Source organism: Neodiprion pinetum, chromosome 7, assembly GCF_021155775.2.
Source record: "Neodiprion pinetum isolate iyNeoPine1 chromosome 7, iyNeoPine1.2, whole genome shotgun sequence".
NCBI lineage: Eukaryota > Metazoa > Arthropoda > Insecta > Hymenoptera > Diprionidae > Neodiprion > Neodiprion pinetum.
Window position 1 is genome coordinate 18,294,412 of NC_060238.1, and position 27,508 is coordinate 18,321,919.

The 27,508-nt window shown below is 34.5% G+C and overlaps 7 protein-coding genes across 23 annotated transcripts in view; 3 read left to right on the forward strand and 4 right to left on the reverse strand.

The window, feature by feature from the left end:
• Hmgcr (HMG coenzyme A reductase) overlaps nt 1-3,154 on the reverse strand; it is a 48,951-nt gene extending 45,797 nt beyond the window's left edge. The window contains exon 1 of the mRNA XM_046635803.2: nt 2,386-3,154. The gene's annotated coding sequence lies outside the window, so the exon portion shown is untranslated. The remainder of the gene's footprint in view (nt 1-2,385) is intronic.
• Nucleotides 3,155-3,447: 293 nt separating this feature from the next.
• LOC124223619 (protein phosphatase methylesterase 1) lies at nt 3,448-7,431 on the reverse strand. 2 transcript variants are annotated; one of them, XM_046635811.2, is made up of 8 exons: nt 7,207-7,430; nt 6,515-6,707; nt 5,791-5,900; nt 5,445-5,678; nt 5,237-5,302; nt 4,355-4,689; nt 3,993-4,125; nt 3,448-3,713 (listed from the first exon to the last, which is right to left on the reverse strand). In XM_046635811.2, exons 1-8 carry the CDS (start codon nt 7,278-7,280, stop codon nt 3,695-3,697), a joined length of 1,164 nt encoding a protein of 387 aa, XP_046491767.1. In that variant the 5' UTR covers nt 7,281-7,430; the 3' UTR covers nt 3,448-3,694. The 2 variants fall into 2 exon arrangements, with proteins under 2 accessions (XP_046491767.1, XP_046491768.1); XM_046635812.2 differs by lacking the exon at nt 5,237-5,302 and having other exon boundaries at nt 7,207-7,431.
• Nucleotides 7,432-7,857: 426 nt separating this feature from the next.
• Nucleotides 7,858-12,358, forward strand: LOC124223616 (telomerase reverse transcriptase-like). Of its 3 annotated transcripts, none has more exons than XM_046635806.2 (11): nt 7,858-7,893; nt 7,981-8,397; nt 8,698-8,846; nt 8,996-9,570; nt 9,726-10,048; nt 10,121-10,320; nt 10,420-10,673; nt 10,859-11,052; nt 11,218-11,433; nt 11,586-11,836; nt 12,072-12,358. In XM_046635806.2, the coding sequence occupies exons 2-11, from the start codon at nt 8,120-8,122 to the stop codon at nt 12,224-12,226; spliced, it is 2,595 nt and encodes an 864-aa protein (XP_046491762.1). In that variant the 5' UTR covers nt 7,858-7,893; nt 7,981-8,119; the 3' UTR covers nt 12,227-12,358. The 3 variants fall into 3 exon arrangements, with proteins under 3 accessions (XP_046491762.1, XP_046491763.1, XP_046491761.1); XM_046635807.2 differs by lacking the exon at nt 7,858-7,893 and having other exon boundaries at nt 7,900-8,184; nt 8,268-8,397; XM_046635805.2 differs by lacking the exon at nt 7,858-7,893 and having other exon boundaries at nt 7,900-8,397.
• Nucleotides 12,359-12,476: 118 nt separating this feature from the next.
• Nucleotides 12,477-17,100, forward strand: LOC124223617 (CWF19-like protein 2). Its single transcript, XM_046635808.2, has 11 exons — nt 12,477-12,908; nt 13,074-13,259; nt 13,564-13,998; nt 14,084-14,701; nt 14,789-14,912; nt 14,995-15,143; nt 15,409-15,474; nt 15,563-15,868; nt 15,959-16,114; nt 16,433-16,615; nt 16,750-17,100. The coding sequence occupies exons 1-11, from the start codon at nt 12,822-12,824 to the stop codon at nt 16,894-16,896; spliced, it is 2,457 nt and encodes an 818-aa protein (XP_046491764.1). The 5' UTR covers nt 12,477-12,821; the 3' UTR covers nt 16,897-17,100.
• A 26-nt stretch (nt 17,101-17,126) lies between these two features.
• On the reverse strand, nt 17,127-20,460 carry Rbbp5 (retinoblastoma binding protein 5). Its single transcript, XM_046635809.2, has 7 exons — nt 20,317-20,460; nt 20,217-20,242; nt 19,961-20,133; nt 19,313-19,541; nt 18,180-18,635; nt 17,511-17,919; nt 17,127-17,277 (listed from the first exon to the last, which is right to left on the reverse strand). Exons 1-7 carry the CDS (start codon nt 20,333-20,335, stop codon nt 17,192-17,194), a joined length of 1,398 nt encoding a protein of 465 aa, XP_046491765.1. The 5' UTR covers nt 20,336-20,460; the 3' UTR covers nt 17,127-17,191.
• Nucleotides 20,461-21,581: 1,121 nt separating this feature from the next.
• LOC124223509 (uncharacterized) lies at nt 21,582-26,559 on the forward strand. Of its 5 annotated transcripts, none has more exons than XM_046635532.2 (5): nt 21,582-22,362; nt 22,561-22,701; nt 22,825-24,399; nt 24,522-24,655; nt 24,862-26,559. In XM_046635532.2, exons 1-5 carry the CDS (start codon nt 22,041-22,043, stop codon nt 24,952-24,954), a joined length of 2,265 nt encoding a protein of 754 aa, XP_046491488.1. In that variant the 5' UTR covers nt 21,582-22,040; the 3' UTR covers nt 24,955-26,559. The 5 variants fall into 5 exon arrangements, with proteins under 5 accessions (XP_046491488.1, XP_046491489.1, XP_046491486.1 ...); XM_046635533.2 differs by having other exon boundaries at nt 21,582-22,047; nt 22,107-22,362; nt 22,561-24,399; XM_046635530.2 differs by having other exon boundaries at nt 21,582-22,047; nt 22,129-22,362; nt 22,561-24,399.
• kst (spectrin beta chain, non-erythrocytic 5 kst) overlaps nt 25,421-27,508 on the reverse strand; it is a 79,588-nt gene continuing 77,500 nt past the window's right edge. For all 10 annotated transcript variants that reach the window (XM_046635522.2, XM_046635521.2, XM_046635520.2 and 7 more), the window contains one exon: nt 25,421-27,187. In XM_046635522.2, coding sequence (XP_046491478.1) covers nt 26,948-27,187 — 240 coding nt within the window. In that variant the 3' untranslated portion in view covers nt 25,421-26,947. The remainder of the gene's footprint in view (nt 27,188-27,508) is intronic.

A 27,508-nucleotide genomic window follows, 5' to 3' on the forward strand; every position in this document is an offset into this window, starting at 1 on the left:
AAGATGGCATGGTATTGAATTCTTGCGGTATGTGAGGGAAAATTTTTATCAGACGAACAGAAATAGTTTTTAAGAAATATTGTACCATAAACTTACAAAATGGCAATGTGAATAAATTAAATTTTAACAACAGGATGTGTAATGAGTATGCTGATTATTGCATTCACTATCTCGTTCTAGTTCCCTGTAAATTAAGAACATGCCGTGTAACAAGATAAGATTTTTTTTTAAATGATCATTGATCATCAATGGTATCCAAACATTCATTTTCTATTTATCGTACACATTGACGTGAACATTGCATAAGAACAAGGAAGTAATTTCTTACAAATGTTTATGCCAGGTGATAATAAATCAGTCTGATTGTTTTATGGCTGTTGGAGATGTTTCGAAATTGAATATTCTGTTTTGAATATAAGTATGAAATAATAAACGACTCGATTCAATTTCAAATATCGTTCAATTACAGGCTAATATTTTTTTATTGTATTGAATTACTGTGGAGTGAAACCTGTGATAGGATTAGCCGACTTGTACTAAAGTACTGTTTGAAACACATTTAATTTCCTATGCTGACAATTTTTACCAAATATTTAACGCCGATGTAACGTTATTTGTTAAAAAATGAAAAGAAGAACACTGTTAAATTAATGGAATATCGAATACTCAAATACTATTTTATTATCATGTTTGCATCGTTGAATATTTAATTTTAAAACATTGCACCGATATAGATTATTATCAACAAATGGCATCGTTGAATTGACTACTAAATAAAAAGAAAGTGTGTTTCAGTGAGTTTGTATAATATAGTGTTCTGCATAAAATGAGCCGTCTAGAGTGAAATCGAACGGATCCAACGATTTTGAAACTATTTAAAATAAAGTATTCATGTTTAAGGATGTACTGGCTGTACATTCTCAACCAAAAGTGAGTCTCTTCGACAATATTTGTTAATTTGGGTTGAGATAAAAATCGGAAACAAATCAACCACAATATAGACAGTAAGAAAAGTAAATCTCAATAATAACGATGCCTAAAAGTTATAAAAAAATTGTTTAAACGAAACATTATCTAACAAATTTTTAGGGATTGTTTTTATTTGACACGTGAAATGAATTCGTTGATTCCTCTAAATACACATGAATTTTTAAAGAATTTTCTCATTGTTTAGAGATTTCAGTTTTCGAAAATTGTAAATTTTGACAAATGGAGGAAAAACCGTGCATTTTGCATACGATTTCATAAAAACGTTGTGCATTACAATAAGAAGTTTCCAGGGAATTGAACAAATAGATTCACAAATACAACCTTTACAAATTTTCGAAAACGGAAATTTCAAGATAGCGAAAAAATTCTTTAAAAATTCATGTGTATTGAGAAAAATCAATAAATTCATTTCCCATAACAAAAAATTGCCTACAAATTTTTTAAACAACTTTTTGTTCAAACAGTTTATTGACAACTTTTCAGCATTATTATTCTTCAAATTTGATTTTCTCATCGTCTTTATTGTGGTTCATTTTTTTTTTCCATTTTTATCTTATCATAAAATATTCAATATTGTCTACAACACTCACTTTTGTTTGACAATGCATAGCCAAAGTATACTTAAGCCTGTGTCATTAATTTCCGTATCTTCTATTGTCATATTCTGATAGATATCTTCGTAACTTACAAAAACAATAATTTAACTATTTATTCATGTGTAAACAATCTTGTAATGAAGTAATGAAAAACATTTATTATCGGCCAACTGACATCCTTAACTTGCATGGCTAGGAAGGGGATTCGACGTGTCTAATAAAAATTAGTTTTAGGAATAATTGAACGCCGATGCCATAGTTATGTGAGTCTTTTTGAGTGAACACTTTCAAGCAGGAATGAAAAAATGAGAAATAATGAACTGGCTGCAGGGTATCAAGATTTGTAAAAGCGAAAGAAAGGCAGAGAGGTAAATACAGAGTGTTTACTGCATTCGAATTTTTGTTCTCCAGGATAATGACAGGATAATTCCAGAATTTGTGGAAATTTAGGGTACAGTAAATACCCTGTAGATAAAGAAAAAGAGATATACACAGAAATGGAGATAGAAAAAAGACAGGAGAAACAAATTAGCGCGGACAGGTTGATTAGCAAATGTTCATTGTGTTTCCGCTTCTGGTGTCAAGTCGCAAACGGTATGCCGGGTATGCGGCTCAATTTTGAGGAATACGGTACGCAGAAACTGACGTAACATAGCTACGTAACATGAAATGAGGTAACCTAACCTAACCTAACCTGACGTAACCTAACGTAACGTAACCTAACCCGACCGGGTGAATCTAACCTAAAAACGGTAAGCGGTAAGAAACAATATCCATGCGTGTATAGTAAAAAACTCACCACTTGATGTGCACAAATCAGTGGAGCTGGTATTGAACTGTAACAATCACATTATAAAACGTTCTGACTATCGGAGGGGAGGTTTTGATGAACGAAAAGTTGAAGAAGAGTTTATACAACTTCATATTATACGTCCTTAAAACAACACTTTTTCAATCTGTAGCGTTAACGGTCCATTTTTGCTTCTGATTTTTAGTGTATTTAGATTTTTTTTTTTTTGTTCAACACAGTCACTGGTAACTGCACAAGATACAATTGTAAACATACATGTGATGCAATGGCGAAAACTTAACTATCAATAACCAGTTCACGGTATCGCGGTTATGTTAACAGAAGACGATTGAAAAATATCGTCTGCTCTGAACATAAGCAATATCTTGGTTGGAGGCATGTTGGAGATGACCACATTTCCATCTTGCGGTTGAATCTCGATTCGCGATAAGGGTGGAAGCAAAATTTCATGGAAGCGATAAGCAGAATGCAGTAAGTTATTGCGCATGTGCCACGGCTTTTACAGAACCCACAGCGCATGCGCAATTTAAGTCGGATAAATAGCATGGTCGGTCAGATTCGTCAGTGTGATAAGAGTGATGCGAGGGTAACCGACACTCCGATATCATAGCCGTTGTTAAACGAGAGAAAGCAGCTCTATCGGGATTTTCTGGAACTATGAAAACTGGACAACAGTGGACCGACCATGAAGAATGCGGCGGATAATACAACCCGTTGGAGTGGTTCAACAAAATTTCGTAGAAATATTCTACTACCTTACAACCGTTGATAAGGCGTTTTTCTGAACCAATTTGTGCGAATTATTCTAAGAGATTATCAACTGAAAATATTAGACCTTAGTTGATTAATCTACCTATTTTCAGTAAAGTTCTATTTGAGGACATTGTCAATGGACCCAATTTTTCAGTTATGCACTAGGTGTGCATGATGTATTTTCTTGTGTAAAGAATATTCGAATGCGATTGTTTGATGTATGCTTATTATCAATAGTTTGGTGAATGAGATTTTTTTTAAATCAATAAATAAATAAATTCGAATAAATTACAAATATATCATTCAAAGCGAGTATTATTGGTTATTTAATTAGGATAATATTGATGATCTCCATGCAGATCTCGTAGTTTTTTAAATTTATTTACATGCGTATAATACGGTTCTATACACATATGATCAATTGAGAAGATGAAATTTCAAAAAAATGATTCTTTTCTGATGTTTCTGTTTTGTTTTGCGATTTTTTATCTCGATATACTTGGTCGTCGTAGATCCGGTTGACAGCACTGCACCAAGCATGCATTTAATAAGCCGGTAGCGTTCTTCCAAAAAAGAAAAAAATAATTTAAATTCAATATAGGTCACTATAAATAATCTGAGAATTAAATTGTCATTCACGTTCACTTTCTTTTAATTAAGCCCAAAGAGCAACGAATTACCAAAAATATGTTTAAAAAAAAAAATGTATAACTGTCTGGAAATTGGCTACAAGCTACTTCAACAAGAATGATGATTGTGTTTCGAGAAATTGTTCACATTCTGAGTCCACGTGGATAGTTTACATAACTCAATATGCCTATGTTCAGTTTAAGAATAATTACCGTGAAAAGTCTGAGGCGGGTTCAGCAAATTTATGCCTGACCATAAACGATGCTACAGCTTCCGCCACTTTATCTGGAACATCCTCATGTACCGCATGACCACAGGCAGGAAGCACTTGCATTTGAAACTTGCCTAACAGAAAAAAAAACCATTGAAAAACGGTTAGTAAGGCGGCCAAATTTCCATAAAACAGTATCAAACAATCTATAACATGAACAATACTCAATTATAAATTCAAATATCAATTACAACAATTACTGTTTCAGTTTGTTATGCAATGTTAATGCAAGGAATTGTACCTAATATTTTTACTACATAAGAAATTTATAACCATTTTTTAATGTTATAGCTGATCTCCTACCTTGCATTTGACCAACTGTAAGTTCCCTGTCGAGTCTATCTACTCCTGCCAGTAGCAGCATTTTGGGTGCCGAGACGTTCAGAAAGGCTGCAGACAAACCTTGGAACCAGCCTGACCAATGCTGTTCCGTTTTCCCCAGATCTATTCTCCACGTGTAATTTTTATTGCTGGAAGTGGAAGCCGTTGGAGAAGTGACTGTTGGTGGTGACATGGCCAGAGGTTCTTCTTCTGGGATTGCGTCGTCCCGCTGTGGCACTGGTTCCACATTATTTGAGTGGTCATGTGAAGCCAATACTGACGGAATATCGTGTGTTGCTAACTTGCCTGTTTTCGTACTGAAAAAATGTTGACGTACATTCATTAGCCTCCGCATAAAATAGAATAGTTGCATCTATGAGAAGGACTTGCTTGCATCTATGCACACATTCCCATTGTTCACCCAATTTACTATGCATTCATTTTTATTTTTTTTTATGTTACACGCAAAATGTTGTTTGGTACATAAATTTGTTAATAAATTCACAATATGCTTATGACTCCGAATAACTCTTAAATAAAGTTATTGGTTTTCTTTTTCAAATACTGGCATTTGACTTTCATTAGAGTATACAGGGTGACCCAGGATTATCGTCTCATAGGCTACCAATGTGTCCTTTGTAAAAATATGCGTCGCAAACATTTTCCATCTTTGTCGCAGATTTGGTTGACGAATGCATTAGTATCCTATGAGACGATAGTCCTGGGCCAGCCCGTATAATACTGTAGTGAAATTCCCATATTTTATTTACTAATGACCAGAAGGAATACTGCAACTCTTCGAAAATGATTCAATTATAAGAGACAAGACTTGTTCTATAAATTGTTTAATCTCTTATACCTTACTTTTTTATTTGCCCAGGAACAGATACTTTGGCCGAATCGATATTACGGATTTGCCCACTGCGTATACTGAAATAAACAGAAAAAGATTGAATAAAACAGTCACAGCTACTAATTCTTATTGAGAAATTTCATTATCTACAGATTTCTTTATCAAATTCCCAATGAAAAAAAATCTCAGTACACAAAATGAAAATAAAATAAAACTGACCACCATTCAATTGCTTGAGGTATAGTACTGAAACTGCTTGGTCGAGATCTGAGGAAACTTTGCATAGATGTGAGAGCATCCATAGCTGTTCCTTCAACAACGTCAATTACAGCCATCCCAGCAATGTTTGGAATCAATGGAGCCGCGCGAACTGCTACAGCGCCTCCCATGCTGTGACCAACTAATATTACAGGGGAGTTGTCAGTAGTTGCCTCTATAATTGCTGCTACATCACTGTACGAAAACGTATTCAATTATTTCATAGTTAAAATATTGGTGTGGCAAAATTAACACATGCAATCACCTTACTAAAGAAAACCTAATTATATCTAATTTTTTTCATTACCATGCTAACGAATCTGACGATAGATCATCGTCGTTTGTTGTATGTGAATCTCCGTGACCTCGCAAATCTATTGCCATTACTTTACATATCACCATCGTCATTATTGACTTCTGAAATAAGTAACATAATTATAATTGAGACAAAAGTAGATAATAATTAATGAATGATACTGGAGATCAGTGTAAATTTTGGTATAGCATATTAATAAAGCTGATCCCTCGAACATCAAATTTGAACTTTTTATGGACAATTATTATAATCAAAATGTTCCAATCGTTAAAAATCAATAACATAGAACTAATTCATGCATTTCATTGTAATATCGAATTATCTCCGCATCAGAGTATGGACATAACTTGAAATAATATCATTTTGAAGCTTCTCGCCGCAAAACAAATTGCAATACTTTTCAAAAACGTTTGCACTTACAAACTATAATGACAATTTTAATCTTCATTAAAGACGATTTAGAATAATAAGAAAAGCTCCTACATTCGTGTTTAATGATCACCTCGACGCATTGCAAATGTTGAATGGAAATTTCAATCAATTTTGTACACTGTAATTACCAGTGAAAATGAAAATCTTTCATGTTTGTGCATAGCGGAAGACGCACATCTGTTAATTGGAACATTACAAAACAAGATTTTTTATTGAAGACAACATGGCCTATGCTGATTATTCAACAGCTCAAAAAAGTGTAGTAATTGTTATACTGACGAACCGTAAACTCCGCCCATGTCAAAGCACTGAAACCCCCGCCATGAAGCAGAACTAAAATTGGGCCTTCATTTCCCTTGGTATAAATGTGGAACGTGTTCTCCTGAATTTTAACATCTTTAGACTCGTCAAAATATGGATGCCACTCGACAGGATCGTAGTCCCGCTTTCGTTGAAAGGCTCTTGATTTGCAGGCTCTGAAGAATACATACATAATCAAACAGAGTAAATGTAAAAGTGAAGGAATCAAGTTGAACGATTCCGCGATAGCCTTTTCTTTATCACATAAATTTCAAAAAACCAGTTAGTCATCGTATTGTAACTTTGGATATTAAGGATGGAGTTATATACAAAAATTACTGTGCATAGCAAATACTGAACAAATAGAAATCTGTGACTGACTAATTCTTATGTTATTACGTTACAACTGTGCAAATCAACGAATGCTAGAAACAATCAGTGAAAACGTAGAAAAAAAACAGGGACTACAGAAAATCAACTCAGTGACGTGCAGCTATTGACTGATATTAGATACGTTATTGCAATACAGGTACATAAACGACGTACTGAGTCTGGCACCCTTGTTGACAGCAAGCAGGGAGCCTGTTTGCTTGCATATTATAAACTTCAAATGAACATAAGCAACGAGTTTGCGATAGGTTATGGTAAATTAAGGGTTATTGTGTGACAACTAACCTAGAAGGCATACCGAAATCAAGGCCTGACGGTGGCAACTTGGATTTCAAAATCGATTTTTGTAGTGAAGACATCGCCGCCGTACTTTTCCAACAATGATCTCCAGTTATTATCGATTGATATTCGCGGATTAATGTGATATCTCAATTGTTTCGTTCGTGATATCTAGCCCAATCCAAATGACAGTGATCAACACAAGACAAATTATCCTGCAGATATCAAATATAGGTATGCAGCACTGTTATATATACATTCAATATACAAAGCATGAGTACCCACCTGCATTACCGATCGTCGATAAGGAGATTTTTTTTCTACTCATATCTTCAATTTTGTTTAATTTTACCAATCATACCAACCAATGCTCAAATTATACCCCCCATAAATTATATCATTAGTTAACCATATGCCTGGTTATTCTTTTCGCCAGTTCTTGGGACAAAGTGATCTTCGGCAATTTTCTTAATTCACTGTGTTCTGTTGCTAATTTCTAGTAGAAAAAAACACCAATTCCTTTCATCTGAAACTTAATACGTCGAGATTAGGCACGATGGGGTAGAGGACTCTTCTTGTAACTTCCGTAAGCATCTTCTTTCAAATTACCGGCTGTTAGTAAGGCAGGATTACCGTTACCCTCAAATTTCATTGATACGCAGGTAGACCTAACGGACCTTACTGCGTGTACAGGTCAGTGCAGAACTAATTACCCTAGTCATAAACATTCCTTACATGTAGGCTCTTCTACAATGAACACCTACATTTGATGTTCTACAGTACATAAACAAAAGGACTAAAGGCGCTGTGATTCCTGAAATTGCTTGAAGGATGTTCGATCTGATCACTGAAATTATGTTGTGATGAGTATCCAATAGAGATCTGTGATCCAATTATACTGCTATAACAATTGAAAAGGATGTTGAGTGAATTTCGCGAGTTCGTGGATTTTATCCAAGAAATAACAAGCGATTACCCCAGCAAGTTGGTTGAATTTTTTCGGGACATATTCATTTACGTTCCTGACGATAAAATACCGCCAAAATTTGAATACATGTGCCCTGCAGCTACGAAACCCACGGCGTTAACTGTTTCACTTCAGAAATATTTTGCCAACCAAACTAAAGACTTCTGCGAATTAACGTACAACGAAGGTTGGGATCAGTTGGAAGAACACTTGGGACCTGATCTTTTGCGGTTGGTCAAGATTTATCTAGTTTTTCAGTTCGAAAGAAGGAAAGCATTTGTGTATTAGTAGAATGTCTGTAGTTTGTTTCTTCTACTAACAATTATGTTGCGGTCTTCATGCATTCCGTGAATTCGTCAGACCTTTATAGTATTTTGAATGATTGCAGCATCTGTGGTCAATAATTTGAACATTTGTGTTGATCATCAATAGTTACAATCATATATTCCATCGTTGATTGATGATCTGATTTTGAAGTATTTTCAGTTTGTATTTATTTGTACATTTCTATTTTATATTTTTTTGCATAGATTCTGTCTCACCGAGTGTATATTTGCAAAGAAAACAAATGCCGGTGCTTTCATGGTATCAAACTTATCAAATTTGTGCAAAAAAATACCAGTCAACCCTCCTGAAAAACTAAGCAAACGATTTTATCACACAGCTAAATGTCAAGAAGGTAGTACTTAATTGTTCGAAGGAGTCTTAATAAATATTTATAAGCACATATAAATATGGTTATCTGTCCAAATTGATTAACAACAGAAGGGATGAGAAAATAACAGTCACATGATTTATACGAAGAATGAATCTTTCTTCACATTACAGAAAGTACCGATGATTTACTCGTTTCCCGAGACGATAAAATTAACGAATGGGAGAAGCTGCAGAAAAATCTGATTCACTTATTTTGTCCCGATGACATAGATATTTCAACGGATGCAAATTTGTTCAAAACTTCGAGTAGTCGAAAGTTTCCAGATGGTCATGTACTAGTCAAGAAAAATAGTATGACAACTATGTCTTCCCAGGTCATCAACACACGAGTAGGAAATAAAAAAATTGTCCAGTACGAAGATTGCATGGAGCCGCTAGAGCTGCTGCTTAAGAAACTGAAGAAAGCTCATTCCAAATACAATTACGAAAAGGCGCTGAATAGACTGATTTCTTCAAACACAGTGGCTTCTAGTGGTGAGAAGACAATTGAGCACCACAATTCTGGAAATCAGCTACCACTTCCAGTCTTAAAGAAATACTTCAATAATATTTTCAACCACGTGATTCCACGAGAATTGTTTGGAAGTAACAAGAACAGAAATACTGTGATAAAAATAATTTGCCACTTGCTTGAAACACCTCAGTATCAGTCCATTAATTTGAGGTCATACATTTTAAAAATGAGGGTAAGGAAACTAAGCTAGACTAGATTACATACTCATAAAAAAAAAATAATGTGAATTAATATTGAAATGAATTGCTAATTTTAAACATGTATTTTCTGTAAAGCAGTGAAACTTGCATTGAACTGACGATCTCATAACAGCATGATTTTTTGAAGGTATCTGAAATCCGTTGGCTGGACGGTGTCAAGAACAGTGATGTCCAATGGACAATATTGGGAAAATTATTGAAATGGTTTTTTAAAAACTACGTACTAGAAATATTCCGTACTCAATTATATATAATGGTGACAAACAGTAAAAAGAAAATTTACTTCAAACAAATCGATTGGCAGAAACTGACCGCTGAATTTCTTAAGAAAATGTCACGGGACAAAGTTATCGCCAGAGTCAATGGCATCACTACTAAGGTCTCCTGCAACGGTAGGTGGATTCTTTTTCCAAAGAAGAATGGAGTGAGGCCTATTATGTCTCGAGTTGGGTAAGATTTTGTCAATTTTTCAATTGCTTATTGTGCAGACAAATTTGATATAAGATTACGCATCGTTAACAGGGGCAGCGAAGTAGGTGAAAATACAAAACTGGCTCTCTGCTTCCTGCAGCAGCTGCATATAACAAAGTATGGAGAATCAGGAAAACAAATTTTCATTGAAAAATGGCGAAACCTAGTAGATAAATTTAGGAATGAAAGGAACAAAACTGTGTACTTGGTGTGTTGTGATATCCAAAATGCTTATGGGGCGATTGATCAGAGTAAGTCTTTTTCTTCTATAAGTTGTTCAACGAGTAAAGTAAAAAATGTGAATCTCATTCTATTAGATTGCAGTTTCATTGACGTTACACTTTTATTAGATAAACTTCTGGAAATTGTGGAATCGCTTGCTCATTCAGCTGGTCCGCAACTGAGCCTCAAATGGTATAAAATATCCAAAAATATCAATGCAGTAAAGTCAAACTGCTCTAGATCAAAGAAATGCTTCAAGTATCCGGAACTCGAACTACCGGTCCACTCGAAATCAATATTTGCCTGTGGATCTGATAAGGTGGTCAAAGTCAGAACAAAAGTGTTGCTTTGTGAGATAAAAAAAAACGTACTAATGCAGAATGTAGGTAATTTATTTACACATAAATCAAGCTGGCACTAACCCTAATCATAACAATATCTGTTGTGTACTGTAAACTCGGACCCAACATAAGCTGTTGAAATTGTGAATTGGAAATTGAAAGTGATAACTTGCAAATGCTGAATTCTGTGTTACACATACTATAATTAAAAATGAACATTCTATAGATACTTATATCAAACCAAAGGTATTTACTTCAAAAAGGAATTGCTCAAGGGGCTATATTATCGACTGCGTTATGTGACTTGTATTATGCACACATGGTAGAAACGAATCTGTCAGAATTCAAGGATAAGGGTTTACTATGTCGATATGTAGATGATTTTCTATTCGCAACAGAAGATAAAGCCTTGGCTGAACGGTATGTCTTTAAAATATATAACAGAAATAGTTCGGAAGATTGAGAACATTGTACTACATGATAATTGTCTTGAGTAAATATTATTCTTGGACATGAAGGTCAGTACAAAACAGTTTTTTTTTGTTAACGTGCAACGTGATAATTGTATTCCTTGGGATTTTCCAGATTTTTGCAGTACGTGCATAAAGGATGCCCAGATTATAACTGCAGTTTCAATGCCGCTAAGACAAGAACAAACTTACCAGGCCATGAACATACTATGAACGATATCACCTATCTAGGCTATAATATCCATCCAAAAACTCTAGAGGTAACGTCGGATTTTTCAAAAAGCCCACGATACACGACCGTTCTGTCAAAGCCACGTTATCAAATATTACAGTAAGTTTAGACGAGTTATATTTGAAACTTATATGAATTCCAATTGAAGGATCAGATCTTAACCAAAAGATGCTAATAATGTGTTGAAAATTTTTCCGCTCTATTTTGCCATTTTGCATTATCATGTCACCAATGTAAGTTTTCATTTACAGAACATTTCACAAGCGATTATCGAACTTGGCTTCGCTTAAGATAGATGGAATGGTTTTGGATCTTAAAATAAACAGCGAAGATACTATGATACACAATGTAAATTGCATGTTCAAAAGGCAAGCCGAACGCTGTCTGTGGCTTCTAAGTGCACTGTTTGATGATATGTCTAGTCAGCTCAGTGAAATCTTTAAAATCATAAGGTCGACTAACTTACAAATCTTTCGACGCATACATCGGTATTTTCTTACACGTAAGTCACTCTTTATTAAAGGAATAGTGATTTACACATTGAATATACCAACTATTTTTTAAATATTTTCACAACATCCTAATATGTATTTTCTTCGTTGGTATTCCATCGGTCATTTACTACTGAAAACAAATGAATGTAAATTCTCTTGAAAACATTCCAGTTAGTTAATTTATTATTAGTTCAATAGCTATAGCAGATGTACGCAGTTATTCATTGTGCGATTATTTTTCAGATGGGTATAACTTTGAAAGCCTCGTCCCACGATTGTTGGTTATACCGTGGAAATCATATCGACAAGTATTCGGCAAGAAGCCCAGTATTCACGTCCATTTTCGGTCACTGTTTCTCAAGAGCATAAAAATGAACGAACATGACAGGGCCAATTGAGCCAGTTACAAAGTAGCCGCGTTATTGTCGCTCATTACTGTGAAAATGTTACTACAGTGCGACATTTTCTACTTGCATAATATAAGATTTTATACGAAAATAAATGAGATGCGTTTACAGAGAATTTTTTTATTTTAATATTTGAATGAGTGCGTTTGTTTGCCACCTTTCGGAAACAAAAGGTTTGAAAGATGCTACCGGTTTGCTAATTTTTTAACATTGACAGAACATTGACAGTGGGAGACAACGGAGCAGTGGAAGTGGAACAGCTATAGATATAGGCGCATAATTTCGCCTCATTCTCCTCTACCGCCTCGATCTCCACCACAAATATCGTCAGAGAGAGAAAGGAGTACTCCCGGCATATTTCTGTCCTTTAAAAATTTGCTTCAAGCGGCTCATAAGAGCGCTCCGTGCTAGTGCTCATGTTAGTTTTGCCAACTTACAAATCCTCCCCCTAACCTCAAATCCTTAGCATAACATAACCTATAAACCAGTTTACGTCAACTTGACTACAACATCAAGAAATAAATACGAAACATCGTTGTAACCTCGGAATTGCATATCACTGTGCAATTATTGAAGTACCAATACAATGTCTTGGATACAATTTGAAAGTGGTAGAGAAAAAGATGCTGCGCGAAATGCGCTTCGAGAATCACGTCAAAAAATATTGGAAAAGGTAAACAAATATTAACGAGTTTAATTTTACTCTATTTTTATTGTTTTATTTTCTCTTATACCTACTCATTACGGTGAAATTTTTGACAATTTTCAAGCGTAGTTAACAAAACTGGTTGAAATGAATTTTCGAATTTCGATCGGAATTAAAGTTTTTTCTCATTAGGCGGAAGCTGAATATCACAAAAAGCAGATACGAGAGGAACAATCCAAACTCAGAGGGGACGACAAGTGGATGCTGCCCACTGTTGAGGCTAGAATAAAGGGTGATAAGAAAGCAGCAAAGAAACGAAAAAAGGCGAAAGAAAAAAAGTCAAAGAAGAAGAAAAAAAGTCGATCAAAGTCTAGCTCTGTAGGGTTGAATTTGCTTTTGTAATGCATGATTTGACACACGATTATAATTTGGTCCTGTCCTTAATAGAATGTAGCTTACTAACAATTTTTTTTTATGAACAATCAATACTACAAATATTTTTTTTTTGCATTAGAATCTGATAATTATCATGAAATAACAGTGAATTCTTGAGATATACTTTTCATTAAAATAGGATCCAAACAATTGCCTACTAATGAAATCATCAATATTATTGAAAACGAATAAAATTTGTACAGGGAGAATGAAAATTTTTTAATTTCGTCCCAAATTACTTGACCAGAGTTCCGAATCGAGTAAAGAAGAAGAAGATGAGGAATGGGTTGAGAAGACCGATTCAATTGGAAATAAAAGTTTGCCAAGACTGACGCAACCCGAGCCTAAAATTCTAGCGCCTGCTGTGAGGGATGAATGGATGAATCTGCCAGGTTTGTTTCCCTGCGTTAATCACAATGAGGAAAAGAGATCAAAAAATGAGGAAAAGGCAGCAGAAAAAAGAGATAGGGCAAGCATAGAACAGCTTGGTAAAAGTGAAAGAGAACTCAATCCGTATTGGAAAAATGGTGGTACAGGATTACCTCAAACTGAGGATCAAAGTAACATCAATAAAAGAAGCATGATCGATGCCAAATGGTTAAGAAAAAGTCTGCAGAGAGCTGAAGAACAAGCCAATGACGAGGGAAGGAGCTTGGAAGAAGTGGCTGCAGAAAGATGGGGGGTATGCTTTACATTTCATTTAGTAGAGTCGCATTTTCTCCCTTCCAAAAAAAAACAAACACTCCATTAAGAGTTTTTTGTTACAGTCTTTGGCGAGACTGCAGTCCTTAATAGTCCAAGCCGAAAGCAAATCGCACACTGCCTCAAAAAGTAGGTATGATCCAGAAAAGGGTAAACGACAAGTTAGAAACAGAGAAGAGTCAGCCGAAAGATATTATCAGGGACGGAGAAATCGAAGTGGTAGTAGGGACAGCAGGGATTCAAACAGACATACGAATTCTGAAAGGCATAAACGAACGTCACGATCCAAGAGCAAAGAGCGACACAGAGACTTGAGAAAGGAAGGTCATAGAAGAGAGAGGTCCAGAAGTAGAGAGAAATATGTGCGACAAAGCGACTCTGGGTTTCATGAGCGTAAATTAGCATTCAAGAAACCAAGCCAAGACGAGTACTCTAATTTCGCAAGTACTAGTAAATTGACATTGTCTTCTCGTTCAACGAACTGGAAGAAACCTGAAGCTTTGAAGAGAGAAGCTGATAAGAGAAGTAAAGTTCCGCCATCCCGAAGCAAGTCAATGTCAGAAAGCGAGGAGAGTTCAGATTCAGAGACTAAGAAGAATGAAATTGAAGAACCAATTATGACTGAGGCAGAGATGAATCAGTTAGGAGCTAAAATTGTGAAATGCGAAATAATGGGAGATGATGTTAGTTATGTTTTCATTCTATAATAAGTTAACTAATAGCAATCAACTTTCAAATCACCTGTTTCTTCTATTTTTCTTTAATTCTAGGAACTGGCAGCAAAATTAAAAGCCCAGCTTGAAAAAGCCCGAGAAGCTCGTAAAAATGCCCCTGTGAAACGCACTGCTGATCGTGAGGAAACAACCGTGATTTTGACGAAAACCGATTCCAGAGGTACTGTATATTATTGGTTGAACATTATTCCATGGGAAAGCTCGTTGTTTCATTAATGTCAATCCGATTTTTCCTACTTTAGGAATGACGAGGCCTGTGGAGCCTAGAAATGAGTATCCAGAATCTAAAGATCCTCGTAAAAAAAATAAGAAAAAGAAAGTTGACACTCACGAGGCGGGACAGAGAGTTAGGTACTTTGCTGACGATGACAAGTATTCAATAAAAGAAATGGTAAATATATAGAGCTTTCTATGTTAACTGGATCAGGTTTATATTGATAATCACAAATATTGTTCTGCAAACCAATCGCGTAATTGAATAAGATACCATTCTAGAGCCGTAACTTAGCAATAGTTTTGTATTAAAACATAGGATCTGTAATACGATTGTTTCATAAAAATTGGTGACTGTTAAAATAGTTGAGTATGCAGTCTAGCTATCGTTCATAAGTAAGAATGATCAAATTAGATGATTAATAACTGTAATTATCGTACAGTTTCAGCAAGAAAAAGGCCGTTCGACCAATGAGGATGACGCGATGTTTACGAAGATTGCTTCAAAGGTATTACATTACTAAAAAGCAGGCCAGAAATTTTGAAAATTTCCTACGTTCGACTACAACATAATTTCGTCTTTTTTTATTCTTTCAGACAATGGATATGGACGAAATGTTTGAAGACAAAGTACGCTTCAAAGAAAGAGATGCAAAAGAAGACGAGCGTGATCGTTTACAGGCAATAAAACAACACGAAAAAATGACCAAGAGTTTAGACAACTGCAGGTGGTGCATAGATTCTAAGCAAATGCTTAAACATATGATTGTTGCAATGGGGTCCAAGGTCTACATGAGTCTACCGTCTCACGGATCTCTTACTACTGGTCATTGCATTCTTGCTCCAATACATCACGTCGTTTGTCAGACACAGCTGGACGAAGATGTGTGGGAAGAGCTACAGGTGATAAAACTGTAACTTCTTTCATGCTACTTTCTCTTAATGAGGCAAATATTGAATACGAATTTTCTCATTTATTACGCTTGCTTCCAGACTTTCAGAAAAGCGATTACCAAAATGTTCATGGACCAAGAAGAGGACGTTATATTTTTCGAAACTTCTATGATGCATAGGAAATTTCCTCATATGCAGTTGGAATGCATACCAATGCCAAGAGAAATTGGTGATATGGCCCCCATATACTTCAAGGTAAGTGTACAGATTTTTTGGAATATAGAGGAATTGGAGTTCGAAAAAAGATTTTCGAATTTGCAAAAAGACATGATTTTTTGGAAGTATCACTTCTTATGTCCCCTTTGACCACGCAAAATGCCCTCTTCATTCCTAGAAATATATGAAAATTTAAATTTTCAGTTTATCCAAATTCTCATCTTTTTCACGCATATAATTAACGTAATTGTTTGAAAGTCACTAAATTACACAATAATGCGTTTTATCTCGCCCTTAGAGACTCTAATTTTATACATAACAAAACGCGTAACTTACACACTTATTTTCTTCTTATAGAAAGCTTTGTTGGAGTGCGAATCAGAATGGTCTACTAACAAAAAAGTCATCGATCTCAGCACAAAAAATGTTAGAAGGTCCATACCAAAAGGCTTACCTTATTTCGCAGTGGATTTTGGTATGGAAGGAGGTTTCGCGCACGTAATTGAGGATGAAAATATGTTCCCTAAGAACTTTGCACAGGTAAAAATGACCGATATCATAATAAGAGGTTTTCTGTTCCTGAAATAGGATTTCAAAAATCAAGTCAAATTCCAGAGTGCCGTACTCAATTTTTTCGCGACTTTCATTTGACCATTACGTTTTACTGTACTTAGGAAATCATTGGAGGCATGTTGGACTTGGATCGCAACTCGTGGCGGAAACCGAAGCGCGAAAATTTTGATCAACAGAGGTCAAAAGTGATAGAATTCGCTAAAATGTGGAAAAAGTATGACTTTACTGTCGGCGATGATTCAAACTGATTTTACTCGTACAAAACCACTTGAAGGGTTAAAATGTACAGTAAACAAAAAAAAAAAATTTCAAAAGAACATTACATAATAATTTTATGTACATAGTTACTTTACGTGAATAGTGAATACCTTTTAAAATGAGCATTGTAAAAAGGAAGTAAGACTTGATTAAAGATTGATGAATATTTATCAGTGACGAAATTATTGTAGATGTAGAATGAAAAATTGTATGTGAAAGGTTGATGTTAAAATTAGGAGACAATTTATTTAGAAAACTTTACATAAATTTGGCTAATACATACATTCATTTTCCTTTCCGATGTTCAAGCCTAGGTCTACCTTTTTTTGCTGCTGGTTTGTCCTTTCCTTTGTTTAAAAGTGGATGAGTTTCTGTAAAAAAACATTATACTCCTGTACTATTGAATGACAACGCGAATGTATTAGGTATGATATTTTTGTCAAAACAAAATGATAAAATCGTTGAAAGTGGATCAAAAGTGATAAAAGCCATTTTGAAACTACAACAATAACTCATAAGTGTTTCCTTCTATTCTATAAAAACAATTCTTGGAATACTGTTAGGCCGAAATGTATTCATTTCTTGTAAAATCTTGAAAACAAACCATCGGTTGGTGCCCCTTGCAGATTGATATCATGGGAGCGATGTTTTTTTACTGGAGGTTCTTGAGGTGTGGATTGTGTGTCTTCTGACTCTTCAACATCGGGTGAAATTGGCAAAAATTGAAGTGACCCAATGTTTTCAGTTTCTTCGTCAGAACTACAAAATGCAGCCACCCTGTCAATTGCAGCTACGTCAACTTCGATTTCTTCATCTTGCGCCTCTTCCCCTTGGACCACAGACTTGTCTTCGTCACTCAAATCAAACTCACTTTCTCTTTCCTCGTATTCAACATTTTCATCTAGCTCTTTGAAATCAGGAGCAAATGCTGACCAATTTTCAACCTGGTTTTGAGCCCAAATAGAAACCACTCCAGATGATATTGAAGCAATTATTGGTCTCACCGGATGCCACTAGTGAAAATAATTTTGACATAAAATTATTGACAGCAATATAGCAATATAGTTTATAATGGATTAGTAATGAAAATTTGTTTATTATACAAGTTCGTAGGAAAAAATTTGATGATGGTCATTGTTTGATAGAGAAAAACCAGTAAAATATAAAGAGGGATTTTTTGATGATAAAAGCAGTTACTGAATTTTACGTGAAAAAAAATGCTCCAGTCCGGGATTGCAGAGCTGAAAATTGGTTCAGATTGACGTGTTCTTACCACAACATCAAGCAGAAGCTCTCCTTTGGTTCCATGTAATATTTTTACTAAATTTCCAATACTTTTTTCCCAGATGTAGAGAGCATGTTGTCTTGCAGAACCAGCACAAACATATTCACCGTCTCCTGAAAAGCAACACTTCTTCCACATTGTTTTGTTGACCAAATCTTGTAATTTTTGGATAGGTTCCGGCTCCCCATCCTTGCCACAGGCCAGAACTTCCGTACTATCGTAAACTCTTATAACTCTGTCCGAAGTATTGACAAGATAACAGTCTCCTCGTCTAGCAAACTCTATACTTTTTACAGCTGTATTACTGGCTGTGCCTTGAGATATTTTGTAAGAGGCTTTAACAGCTAGACTTTCTGAGTTTAGAACTAGTATTCTTCCTCTAGCATTACCAGTAAATATGTAATCTCCTCGCCTGTTAAATGATGCTACTATATTCAAGTCACTCTGTAAAATAAACAAGGTAAACGGTTAATTAAGGTTTCTTGCTGTCGATTTGATTTAAAAAATTATAAATCAGGGCCTCATATGATATTGATATAGCTTTGATATTTCACAGAAAAAGAGGGGAAACTTTTATAAAATTGTAAAAAAAAATAAAATAAAGTAAAATCACTTTTATTTATCATTTGCATTTTCAGACCAAAAGAAGGTGAGTCAAAAATTCTTTCGAATCAATTTTTACACAATGGTACTACGTATTTCCCAGCAAAATTTTCAGTCTTTTGATATGAAAAAAAATGTGCAAAGTAGTTCAAAGCAGTTTTTCTAAGAAGTCTATCAACGGATCAATAATCGTAAGAACGCTGCTGGACTATTAGGCAACATGAGCTGTTCGGATGGAAAAAAATGAACAAATAAAAACGGAACCATTAAAAAAATTTGCCAAAGTCTCCACTCAAGGGAGTTGATTTACTTTCATTTAAGCCCTTAGAATATTAGAAACTTTTCATGAACATTTTACTAAGCTTATCAATGAATGGGCCAATAACCTTTAAATTACAGCTCTCATCTCATATGTCACATCAAAAATTAAAGACTGCTGATATGAGCATGACTAAATGTCAATCGTGACAGTTATTTGAGTTTCGTTTCCAGCTCTGATAAAGAGTGTAAATACATACATCTTCCTCGAGAGGTATGACCCTGTGTGTGCCTTCGATTTTTACCAAAACAGCAGCATGTCTCATGGGACAAACCAGAAATTTGTTAGCATTTCTTGGGTGAAATTGAACCTTTAATATAGGTGACGGAAATCTATATTTTTGGTCACATTCTCCTGAGAGAACATCCCAGATGCAAACATTGTTGTCTGTAGAAGCACTGAGGAGCTTATGTCCATTTCTTGACCAGCTGTGCAGACATAATATAAAATTAAAAAATACGGCAAGTAAGTATAAATGAAAGACGAAGGCAGGTAAATATTAGATGCGATGTATAACATATATATAATTGTAATGTTATTTCATAATATATTTTTCACAGTCTTTAGCAAACTGTTTCAAGAATTAAAAAATCTATGAACTTTGCCCATTTTCCAAAGCCATTCTGTCTTGCCAATTTTGTTTACAAGTTAATTTTTCATTAATACATCAGTTCTGCTTTATGATTAAATACAAATTCCATAATTACTGTATTGAGACCAAGGCATTGGTGAAATTATCTATAATTCAAATTTACATAAGAAAAATTAAAAAAGTTTTACCAACACTCAATGTAACATGAGAATAACTTATGTTAGCGTAACTTATGCTGAAACTTTTTTTTCTTACCTTATAGAACAAACGGGATGCACGTGAGCACTGATTATCTTTGCTATGCCTCGAGTTAGAAAATCCCAAATTACTATCCTTCCATCATTGCATCCTACAGCGAGCAGTGTTCCTCTTTTATTGAACGCACAGGTTACTGCAAGAGATATGCAATCCAAAGTTCCATCGAATTCCTGGAAAAAAAGAGAGTAAGTCTGTAGTATTGCAATATTAGGTTATAATACTAATAAAGTTTTACCAGAAAAAAACAACTTACTTCGGGATAATTTTGCCCAAAGGATTCTGAAAAATATATCAATTAGTTCAAGTATAATATAATTTTGTGAAATGTTTACTGAATATATAAGATAGCTCACCTAATAATTCTAAATTCATTTCTTCTCATTCAATATTTTGTCAACAAGTAGCAAACAAATCTTTAGTATCTGTCGACAGCAGATATTACCGGTGTGTCACCTTAATACGACCATGGTGTCATGAATACTCTAATGAATACGACTCGAGAACAAACTACAAGGCGCAAGCGGTGATAATCCCCTAGGACAAGAAGTGGGAGAGAGAGAGAAGGGGAAAAATAAATAGATAGATACATGGCCTTTATCTAACAGTGTTAAAATTGTTCCATGATATATAACTGCATGTAATTATTAGGAATAAACTGGAAATATTGTTAAATAAATAACAAATATCAAACATAGTGAAAATTGTGAAAATAATAAAAATATATGAAGGTTAAACAATGAAAAACATTAGTATTATATTTCACATATATTGCTGTCGATTCAAATTAATATTACAACTATTAGTAATAGTTAATAGCCATTGATATGATATACTTGACTTATGTGTTATTAATACTATATACTTCATAGTATAATAGCTTAAATCTGTGAGCTCAGAAAATAAATAATTTTAATAATTGTTACAGGTATGTAACAGCTTCGACCCGCGGTAATCCAACAAATGTTTTGCAAGGCCGTGGTGGGCTATCAACTTGGTCGGACTATAGAGTGCTGCCACCGACTCCTGGTAGATGGAAACTTTTTGAAAAGGTATACCTTGTAATCCAACAAATTATGAAAATGGTGAGATAAAATCAATACTGTACGATATGCAATTTCGTGAATCAAACAACACAATATATAACGCAAGGTTTATTATAAAATTAACGTCATTAACGCAATGGCCATAGCAGTTATATAAAAATTTTTAATTAAACGTAGTAATTGATGTAAAGCAAGACACATCGAGTTACTACAATTTTTCTCCCGATGGTCCTTTGCTCTCTTACTTGTCAAACATTGCAATTGCGTTATGAATCACCTACAATGGACCAACGACCATTGCCGGTACGGAAAATTGGCACTGTGATAGGACAAACTCCCGGGACCAGTGCCTAACTACAGTCGGTTTTTTTTGGGAATTTATTGTTTCAATTATTACAGACAACCGAGAGGCGATTTAAATAAAAAAACTCATTTGAGTGTTAATGAGGGGCTAATTATATGGAGCTTATGCCTATTCACCTTTGGCAACCTATTGCCGCTTTCAAACATATTGCGAGTTTCGATTCTATACGAATATACGGAATGATTAGCTAACGGTCGAATGGTCGAACGCGCATGCGTTACAATTTTAGAGCAAAAACAGTTGTTTCGTTAAGTTGTTCAACCGTCACAACAAATTTTGACAGATGAGGCCGGTTGAGGTTACATTGTACAGTAGAGACTTAGAGCGGAACTTATGACGGTTGTTCGTCTTGACAAAACAATTGCATTTACGCTAGAAATTTAAGGCATGCGCGTGAGATATTCGACCGTTAGCTAATCACTCTATATTACTGTACATACTTATATGAAATTGGTGTACATACATATATCTCTGCGTACACGCAAAGTCACATTGGATTCACCAAACGATTGGCGATCTTTCAAATGTCTAGTCAATGCGTTGATTTCATAACAATTGTTTATGGAGAAGATGGAAAAACAAATCGTTTACTGGATACTGTTTAAACTTTAATTTGAGTGCACCTATAATTTTTGCAATATACCGCAGCTAGAGACCGAATAATAAGAAAATGCAAGGTAATAATGAAAATGAGCTAAAAGTAAGAAAGCGAAAAAATCTGACTGTCCATGAAAAGTTGACAATTTTGAAAACACTAGACAACGATGTTGGATGTTCGACAACAACTATTGCACAAGAGTATGGTGTTGACCCAAGGACAATTAGAAATTGGAGACAGAATCGGCAAGAATTAGAAAAATTGAGCAACACCAGATCGATGAAAACAAAACGAGTTCGAAAATCTCGGTTTGAACAACTCGAAAAAGCTTTGTACACCTGGTTTCAGGAAATGCGATTCAGAGGAGCTCCTGTCAATGGCCCTGTTATCAGAGGTAAACACAATCTGTATATTTCAAATCATTTTCAAAAACCGCTACCTGTTTAACTTACCATTCTGCAAGTAAAACAAATTATATATATCTGTATATCCGGACATTTTATAGAAATATGCACACTTTGCGACAGCGATGCTCGTAATTAGAACTTTATTTCTTTTCATCCATTAAAATTAAGTCTAATTCATTGTCTAGCGAAAGCATTAGAACTGTCTAAGGAAATGGAAGATGGGACTATGGTAAACTTTGTAGCAAGTGAAGGATGGCTAAGCAAATGGAAATCTAGATTTGATATACAAAAACTTATTTGTGACAATAAAGCTGAAGATGAACCAGGTGATGAAATGTTTGTAGAAGAGTTTCCATTAATCATAAAAAAGGAAGAGCCTGGGACTAATATTGTTCAGGTTGACGAAACTGATTTATATTATCAAATGTTATCTGCATGTACTTCCATAGAGGACCAAGAACGTGAAGCTGTGTGCCTTCAGCAAACTGAAGACCACAATATCAAAGCTGCACCAGCAGAAACAATTGTTATGCAAAAATTTCCGATAATTGTAAAACAAGAAAAAATTTCTGAGGGTGAAATTTCTACCAACGATGAAATTGATTTAAATCATAAAGCATTATCTTTGGAGAAAGAAAAAAATTTCCAAACTGTGGGTTTAAAACAAAGTAAAACTTCCACTAATATAGTTGAACCAACAGAAAGAATTTTTCTACCAGAAGTTTCTGAAATTTCCAAACACGAAAGTCGAAACAAAAACGAAATTTCAAATACCAGTGAAACTGGTACAAATTGTACAATGTTATCACAGAAATCTCCCAAGGAGGAGAAAGATCCCATGGATACAAGTTTTATGCAAAATGAGAATCACAAACAAATACCAGCTTACACTAACATAGCTGAATCAAGAGAAAATTTTTTTCTTTCAGAAAATCCGTTAATAGAGAAAGTGGAGTGGGAAATTGCTAACACAAATAAAACACAACCTTCGAGAACTGTGGCAGAGAAAAATGATTCTGAAAACCTAGATCTTATTAGACGAAATGATAATCGAATCCGGGTAATAGGTTACAATCCTATCGAAACACCAACAGATAAAATTTTTATTCAAGAATATCCATTACACTGCAAGGATGAAGAGGTTGTAGCTAGTCAAATTTTTAATGCAACTGAAGCTGATTTGTATTATAAGATGCTCCCATCTCGTAATTTAACCGAAGAAAAAGATCGCGAAGCTATGGCACTTCATCAGAATAAAGACAGAGTTACAGTGATGACCTGCTACAACTCAAATGCATCGCTAAAACTCCCGTTAATCGTCATTGGAAGGTATCCTAAACCAAGGGCTTTGAAAAACATATCTAAATCCACGCTTCCAGTTTACTATACGGGTGAACCAAGCGCAATGATGACCATTAATATTTTTAAAATTTGGTTCAAGGAAGTATTTGTACCCCAGGTTACAACTTTTTTAAGAGAAAGCGGCCTTCCTTTAAAAGCAGAGCTTTTGGTTAACGATGCTACATCTGATTCTAAGAACGAAGTTATTTCGGTGAATGATATCAAAGCATATTATTTACCACATAATAAAACATCTGTCCACCTATCAGATCGTGGAACGACTGATAACTTGAAAAGACGTTACACATCACTGCTTCTGAGATCAATTTTATATGCCCAAGAAAATGGGTTTTCAGTTGGTACACATTTGAAGTCTGTAAACATTAGAGATGTTATATATTGGTTGAGCGACGCTTGGGATGAAGTCACTCCTAGTAAAGAGATCATTTCTGACAAAAATCCACAGTCCGACAATCAAATATGTGACATTAAGACAGAAACGACAACCTCAAATCAAGGCATAACTGATCAAGATCTTTTGAATCTTTTGCAACAAATTGATAGCTATAAAACTGCAAAAAAAGAAATTGTGCACGAATGGATTAAGAACAATGATAATGCGTTCGCACAAATGCCGACAAATGAAGAAATTATTAAAATGGTTGAGGAGAACGATGAACTGGGTGAATAAGTTTGCACTGTACTTTGTAAAAATATTTTCAATATTGTTTTTGTAAATTCATTTATAAACATAATTGTTAAAAAATTTTTAACTATGCCATACCGGTTTCTTATTGTTTTTCAGAAGACGATGATGCCAATTTAGATGAGACTGTGAATGTGAAACCAGAAGATGTAGTAACTGCAGCTAATACAATACTTGCATTCTTTGAGAGACATAGTTTTTTGACGAGGGCAGAATTAGCCACGATAAGAAAGGTCAAACGAATTGCCATGCAAATAAGAATTTCTCAACAAGTTTCAAAGAGTTAATAATATGTAATATTCCATTTACGTACACATTCATGTACAATACAAGTTAACAATAAATCTGGAAAAGTCTGTTTTTTTTTTTTTTTTTTATTTGAGATTAAGTATTTTATCCTAAAAACATAAGTATTTTATATTCACAACTGTTGTTACAGCCCGCAATGATGTTGGCGTACTTTTGGGGACGAGTTACAAAAAAATTTCGTAACTTTTCACTTTCTCGAATTTTAGTCTCCTACAGCCTATAGCCAGGAAACTGATTAAGAAAACACAGCACAAGGACTTTCGTTGGACAAGACAAGAGTTTAGGAACATAATAGTTTTACTAAACATTCACCACAAATTGAGCAAACAAAATTGTATCAGTACATCAGGGATATATCTACTGAGGACCAAGCAATGATATTTCAACAAGTTTTTTTCACACTCATTCAGAATTCGGTTGCAGAATTAACCTTTCAATCACGCTGCAGCTACGCTGTGTCAATAAATTAGTCACGTAACCGAGTATCACATTGTTCGGTCCCAATGTTTTCTGTTTTGAATGTGATGGACAATTTGCAATAACAGATTCGCGCAAAGCATTGAAGACCTACGTAATCTACGGTACAGATAGACAAGTCAAAAAGTAATCTATTTTTGATGGATGGTATTTATTTAATCGAAGATGAAAATATCTTGAGATTGTAGAATGAACGGTTGCTATGTAATATGTATATTACTTCAAGTTTCTAAATATTTTTATTGTATTTTATTACATTTTGATCTTGTTTCTACATACCTACATCATACACACTAGTACTGCCTGGATGTAAAATATTACTCATATAATATAATAATGTATTTTCTGTATACATAGCGTTAATATACTTTACAAATTTAAATTAACTGGAGCAACTGATATAATATATGTTCAATATAATGTAAACTCTGAAAGTATAATATAAATGCAATATTATTCTTCAAGAGAAGAAAACCAAAAATCGAAAAGAAAAAAAAAATGTTATGTTTATTATTTAATACAGCGTATAAACATTGGCCCCAAAAATACAATTCGGTGTTCTCAAATACATATTTAACAGTTTTGGCATATATTATGACATCTATATTTCATGTATATTATTTATATACACACTATAATATAAAAATGCAGAGGATGGATTGTTCGCCTGCGATTTCGAGTCCGTTCGTGTTGGGCGTTGCTATTTAAACGTGTCCGTACAATCAAGTCGTTCCTGATAAAATTTAAATAGGACTCAAACAAGAGGAATCATAAGATATTGTGAACTCAACGCCTCCAGTTACTTCCCCGTCGAAAGTAGCAAATTAATAATTTTCTGTACTAACAATAAATGTTATGGAGTTTTTAACAAATAACTGATAGAATTAATCAAGAAATGTGGCAATATGTACAAGGCCCACGAACGTACGTGGAACGAGTCTTTTACTACATATTATATTATATTGTGTATATATATGCATAAATTGTATATTTTATTGTGTACACATATAAACTTCACAATGATTATCATGAAGACTTATCGTTGACAAACATGTCTTCAAATTCTGTAAATTCGATTGATTATACTCATTATTTACTCCTTTGCTCGATATCAAGTCAGGTACGTTTCAAAACACACCATAAGGATTATTGATTATGACCCTTGAGACAAGATATTGAAATCAACCTCTATTCATACGAAGTTTTGTTTTCAGTTTTGTAATGTAATACATAACTCGACGTTGATGCAACACGTTTTATTTCAAAGTTGATAGGGTATTTAAATCATTATAAACAAATTTCTATATCGCAATGAGAGTTCCTCAATAGCTACTATAATATTGAATTTTCATCGGTATCTCAAAAAATTTAATCTCCGTGTTGAAGAATAACGCCTGATATTCTCATTTCTAAGAAGCATTAAATACTCTCTTCATCTTTCTCTATATAGCCGTTCATCTTCTCTCACAAAATAATAGATGAACAATAATATGTGAATCAAGGAAGAACATTTAAAAAAAAAGTGCGTTCTACAAATTGGCGAGAGAATAATGAAAAACGGTTCATGATATTTATAATATTGATGTATATAACTTACTGTTGGAAATGATGAATGAATTTGTTTTGTTCACGTTTAAATAATCTTTCGAATAACTCATGTTCATTTATTAATTTCTGATTTTTCTTCATTCTCATTGGCTTGTTTTATTTTATTTTTTTCGCTTATCTCCGTCAAATCGCTACGATTGTGATGGCTTCTTTCTTCTGCCGAATAAGTTACTCAGTACAGAACTGCGCTTGCTATCTCTATCCTTACGACTTCCTGTACTCTGTTCACTCTCCGATCCACTTTCCGACGCTCTTCTACTGTCGACGACAGATAAACCCTGTGCACCTTGACCTCCAGCTGGTGGCGGTGCTACATAAGGAGGTAGCGAAGCTGGTCTTCCGGTAAAAGAATTGACCGTTTGTTGACTTCCCTATAGATAAGAAAATTGTTCAATTAGGGTGTTGAAAATATGCAATCATGGAAAAACTTTCAATGACTAACGATTAAGAGGGTATACAATAGTAGACGCCTGAGAAAGTGGGTAAATTTTGTGCAGTCATATGATGACAACCAGTAATTCAATTCTATTGGGGTTTGTTTTATTGATAAGTAGTAGTAGATCGAATTTCATGCACATATTTTAGAATCAGTCAATAGGAAGCATTGTTACTGAAAATAACACCAACTATTTTGTTCCGTGACATGTCTTGTGGTAGTCACAATATCTCAAAAACCGTCCAAAGGATTTACT